Source organism: Apium graveolens, chromosome 7 (assembly GCF_009905375.1).
Source record: "Apium graveolens cultivar Ventura chromosome 7, ASM990537v1, whole genome shotgun sequence".
NCBI lineage: Eukaryota > Viridiplantae > Streptophyta > Magnoliopsida > Apiales > Apiaceae > Apium > Apium graveolens.
Genome location: NC_133653.1, coordinates 63,189,383 through 63,194,808, shown reverse-complemented (window position 1 = coordinate 63,194,808; position 5,426 = coordinate 63,189,383). Strand labels below are relative to the sequence as shown.

General features: G+C 37.6%; 1 protein-coding gene and 1 pseudogene across 1 annotated transcript; both read right to left on the bottom strand.

Annotated features, from left to right (window-relative positions):
* Positions 1-351: 351 nt before the first annotated feature.
* LOC141672156 (lysine histidine transporter 1-like) lies at positions 352-3,397 on the bottom strand. Its single transcript, XM_074478664.1, has 7 exons — positions 3,094-3,397; positions 1,964-2,347; positions 1,352-1,745; positions 1,163-1,268; positions 985-1,076; positions 791-859; positions 352-711 (listed from the first exon to the last, which is right to left on the bottom strand). Exons 1-7 carry the CDS (start codon positions 3,270-3,272, stop codon positions 613-615), a joined length of 1,323 nt encoding a protein of 440 aa, XP_074334765.1. The 5' UTR covers positions 3,273-3,397; the 3' UTR covers positions 352-612.
* Positions 3,398-4,219: 822 nt separating this feature from the next.
* LOC141671997 (chlorophyll a-b binding protein, chloroplastic-like) lies at positions 4,220-4,992 on the bottom strand (annotated as a pseudogene).
* Between the last annotated feature and the right edge of the window lie 434 nt (positions 4,993-5,426).

Below are 5,426 nucleotides of genomic sequence, written 5' to 3'. Positions count from 1 at the left end.
AACACCAAATTTTATCCAAAGTATCAGATTTCCACAACTATTTTTTGATTACTATCTCGCATAATACACAAATTATTTAAATTTCAGTATGTCTGAAACGAACCAACACCAAAAATTAGAATAGCAGCGATGTTATAGTAATATCGACATGATATTTTAAACTTCGTATACTCCCAAATTGTTTTTTACGTTATTATTTTTAACTATAAATCGACAAAAGTTGTGTACTTTTAGAGTTGCTGCTATAAAACATGGTTTGCAATCACTCTCAGCTTAAACTTTCTGATAATTTGAGTTGGCGTATATGTTTAAGATTGAAAGGATGATTAAGCAACTACATTAAACATAACATGCAGCAAGTACACAAAAATGTCATTGAACTTGTCTGAGTAATCTGTTGTTCCTTTTTGTTCCAACCCCAAATTTGCTTATGTTATATTACAAAGTTACAGTGCATTAAGATTTTTAACTTGATGTAGAAAGTATAACATGCAAGCAACATAAACTAGGAGCCAATGTACATCATCTTCCTTCTCATTATCATGCTCCTGATTTTGACCTCGCAAGCCCGAGGATTTAATGATCTTCTACTCAAAATGCACATATTAACATCTAGGCGAAGAACTTGTAGTTTCTGGATGAAGCAATTATTGTTTTTAGTCCACCAATAGGAGCTAAAATCATCAGTAGAACACCTAGTACTATGCAAATCTGTACAAAAATATTTAAGGTCAGGCAAAGACGGATAAAAGCACTTATTTAAACGATGAGAATAGCCAAATTTACGTACCCAATTTATCCACCAGGACCTGCTGAACCTCCGGGGTTTAACAACGATAAGCCAGATGATGCAAGGAAGCTACACAAGAAAATGTATTAGTAAATCAGCATTAGTTTGCTGTTTACAGGGCGCTGAAATTTGATGACCTCTAGGAATATTTACATATATGAACAGACATGACTAGCCATTGTATTTTCACTTACATAGTATGATGTAGGGGCCAAAGCAAATCCACCAAAGAATCCAAGTAAACCGCCAAAGAATGGGAGTGCAATAGCTATAAACAATGTCAAACCTGCAAAAACCATTAATTATGGGTATCCCTGAATCAAGATTAAAGGCATGATATTTGTAAGGCAAAATCACTATCAGTTCACATACCAACATATGTAAATCTGACAACCATGCGAAGTTGTGTACAAGGTTTAAATTTCAATTGCTTCACAAAGAAAGTCTCTACCATGTCAAACACAGGCATTGAAAAAATCTGCATGCAGTTTCAGGCATATTTAACGACAAGAATAGAAAGCAAAATAGTTAATAAACAAATTTCGGTAACAGTAAGTGTACCTGGTAGCCTCCAATTACATGGATAACAACAAACAAATTGGCCATTGCAATGAGCCAATTTGGTTTCTCTAGTGTAATTAGGATGTTGTCATCTACCGAATTGCCAAAGATGTAGTATCCAACCAGGGCAACAGGGAAGTAGCAGAGAGCAACAACTATATATGCAACGACGACACCTTTCCACATTGGCTTCTTAGAAGGTATTTGTGGAGTCGAAGGGATCGTGGCCTGGATTTCTAGTACTACGTTATGACCAGCAAAAGCAAAAGCTACATCACCCAAGGCACTGAAAAAGTTCAACACATTTCCACCAGTGGTTTTATCCCTATAGCTGTAATCAACGTCCTGATGGATCCCTTTTAAAAGGGAAGCTATCCAAGCAATCGACGAGTAACTTCACAAAAAAAATAAAAATCATTTTTTAAGACCAATATAAATAATCTAATATATTATTTTCAGTATGGCGATGATCTAACATTTTGAACATTTAAATAGAATCTAAAAGAATAGAAAAATATTTTGCATAATCTACTTGTACATTATGCTTGGTAGGCATACAATTACTTTCAATAAATTTTTAAGCAATAGGGTACCTTACAGCAAAGAGTTTACCTTAAAGACATGACAGCAGCAGCCAGGGAAACTCCTGCGATGGAGTTGAAGTTGGGGAGAAGACAAAGCACAAAGTGAACAGAGCCAAATATAAGTATGAAGTAAGAGGTCTTGATAGGTTTGCAGGTTGGACAGACTGATTGTTGGAATTTCTGCAAAGATTTGCCTCCAGTGACCATGTAAACAATACAAGTACCAACCTCCACGATAAGTTGTTGGGGTACAACAATCCAAAGGCCAAGCTTCTCGCCAAAAGCTGCTTGGCCTAACTCGTGATACCTATCCAATCTTTTGCCTGGGAGAAATTCATGCATCTCCACCATCTGCCATAGGGTGTACAATGTTATTATCCATGAAAGAACAAGTACGACAACTCCAGGTCCCCTGAAACATTATATATCATGTATTAGAACATCTATAGGGTGCACATTACATCTGTTTTAACTAATTACCCTGTACCATATATAACATTATAATGAAAAAATAATAAGTTAAAGTCTGAAGAGAAAGGATTTAGGCCAATGCATACTATACGCTCAAGCACAGTAATTACGCTCTACGCTCCAGAGACTTTTTAGGAGAGAAGAGAAGAGAAGGGATGAGAGGAGAAGAGAAGAGAAGAGAAAGAGAAGAGAAATAGTAGAATAAAATAAATCAGTGGTGTGCTACCGAGTTTTTGTAAAAATGAGAGAAAGTGACTATGAAAAAAAAATAATGTGAGAGTATCTTTCCAAATCTTCCCATTTTTGGGAAGAAAATTTTGGGGGAAAATAAGAGGAAATTTTCTCTCCTGATCACTTCTCTAGCCAAAAAACTCGATTTTTAAAATTATCTTTTATCTTCTGTTCTCTTCTCTCCATTTTCAAACTCTAGAGCACAGTGTAAAATACACATAACTGCCACGATGTTATTCGAGAAAAAAGCAAGCTAGATATCTACTGAAAAAATTTCAAACTTGGAAATTTGTGTATACGTTACTTGAAAAAAAAATCTTAAGTTGGCTCTGACATTTCATTGTGATTTCCAGTTTAGCAAATATGCTGTGATTAACCAGAGACTAGGAAATAATATGGACAGGGAAAGATAAAACCAGAAAAATTTGACATGTAACCCTAAATAAAATTACTTACCATCCAAGTTCAGACAACGCATAAGGAAGGCTAAGAACACCGGCTCCGACCATGGCTGTGACATTGTGAAATGCCGAATAATACCATTTGGCATTTCTTGCAGAAGTGACGGGTAGCCAGTCATCTATGGCCTTCTCCTCTGCGGTTTTTCCATCCTTAAAGGAATCAGCATTCTCCATTTTTTTAATAATTTCTTATGAGAGATTAAAAATATCGAAAAAAAATCAGAATGTGTAATGCAGATAAGAAGACTCAACAACGTAATCTGTTGAGCCTTCTATATAGAAGGATGAAAACACGTTCAATTTTGCAGAAATAAGATCATATATACACAGGGAGATAGGAGATTCAGTTTTTCTTCCTCCCAAACTTAGTAAAATAATTTTGGATCCCACAAATCACTATAGTGTTGGTGACTAATTCAGCCCACGTCATCCTCTCCCCTCCCGTTTCTCCTTCTTGTATATATATGTACATATTATTTAACCAATTATTTCATGTAACCAATTAATTCATATCACCTCCCTTTTTCACCAGAGTGCGCCTTAAAATTCTTATATCCGTTTGCTCCATACAAACTCGTCTCTTCTTTGGCAAGATCTTTGTAAAGGGAGCGATTGAGATACTACTCGACCAAAAAGTCTTTGTTATATCTAAAATAGAAATTAGAAAATTTGGTCCAGTAAGGCAGTGAGAAACTGAGCACTACGCAGCAATAAGTTTAGGCTAAATTCTCAGATAAAACTAGCTTCCTGGTACCAAGGTGATCTACTTTGCAAGATTGCCTTGTTAATGCAAGGTGATTGTGTTTAGAAATTTGACCAAAAAAATATCAGTTCTTTCACATGTAAAACTCTCATTATAGGCGGATGGAGTGAAAATTTCTTTTTGATCCATTGAATTGTAAGCTTAACTTTGTGTTTGAATAGAGAGAAAATGAATTGATGCTGTATCATGCTAGAGCTCAAGTACTGAGTTGCCTAGTATGTATCAAAAAGTGCATTAAACTTGAGGGAATCAAAACTCGATAGATGGAACATGAATTACAAAAATTTCATACTTACAATAGCATCAAGCCAAATTTACATCACAATATCAATCAGAGGAATTGTATAAATTTTTTCTCTCACTTTCCACGGACAAAGTTTGTGGCAAAGGCCCATGCGTTGTTGTCCAAGGGGTCAGCTAGGTTTTCCAATGGGCCCTTTCCTGTCACTATTACTTGTACAAAGAAACCAAACATGGAGAACATTGCTAGTCTTCCATTTTTGAGCTCCTTCACCTTAAGCTCAGCAAATGCCTCTGGATCCTCAGCAAGGCCTAATGGGTCGAAACTTCCACCAGGGAAAGTGGGTCTACGACCTCACCAAGCGGTCCACCTGCAACACGGTATCCTTCAACAGCACCCATAAGAATAACTTGGGTAGCCCAGATGGCCAAAATGCTTTGGGCATGGACCAAGCTTGGGTTGCCCAAGTAGTCAAGTCCACCCTCGCTGAAGATTTGTGAACCAGCTTTGAACCACACGGCTTCACCAAACTTGACACCATTACGGGCCAAGAGCTCCGGGAAAACACAGCCAAGAGCACCAAGCATTGCCCATCTGGAGTGGATGACTTCAAGTTCACGATTCTTGGCAAAGGTCTCGGGATCAGTGGAAAGTCCAGCAGTGTCCCAACCATAGTCACCTGGGAATTCACCAGTAAGGTATGATGGAGCTTCGGGCCTAAGTACTTGACTCTGTCTTGGTCCGTACCAGGGGCTGTCAGAGACCGGTGCTTTAACTGTTTTCCTCATGGAAATTCTTCCATTTCCAAAGAGCTCAGAAGAAGATGGAGCTACTTGCACAGCCTTTCCGGAAAAAGAAGGGGAAGAAAGTGCCATTGATGCAGCAGCCATTTTAATATTGAGCTGGAAAATAGAAGTATTGATTGTGGGCTTGATTTCAATGGGCTGCATGGAGACTTGAAGGCATCTATCTACACCACCATCATTAATGTTAACAACAATTCTCTTCTGTAGATAGTTCTCAATATTCACAACTACTGCCCTGACAGAGTTGATAGTCTTGGCCAATGCTCTTTTGTATGTGATGGAGTTATTTTGAAGAGAAATTCTCACGACTGCAAGAAGTTCACTGAATTTTTGATCTTAATTTGGTCCTTCTGCAGCCTTGATGAGTCTTTCTTTTCCAACATCTTGGACTTGTTGAGTTTGTGAAGAGCTTTAGCCAACCTGAATAGGCTCCTTAGATTTAGATTTAGCATCCCTGGATTGTTGAATCATAGCCTCAATTTCCCCCTTAGTCTTGGTGACAGGAATAAGTAGAGGAG

Bases quoted from the DNA above. Each gene is read 5' to 3' on its own strand.
- LOC141672156 (XM_074478664.1), bottom strand. From the start codon at position 3,272: ATGGAGAATGCTGATTCCTTTAAGGATGGAAAAACCGCAGAGGAGAAG. The intron at 1,269-1,351 runs GTACACTTACTG...AACTGCATGCAG, and splicing joins ATGTAATTGGAGGCTACCAG to ATTTTTTCAATGCCTGTGTT. The intron at 712-790 runs GTACGTAAATTT...ATTTTTGTACAG, and splicing joins GGTCCTGGTGGATAAATTGG to ATTTGCATAGTACTAGGTGT.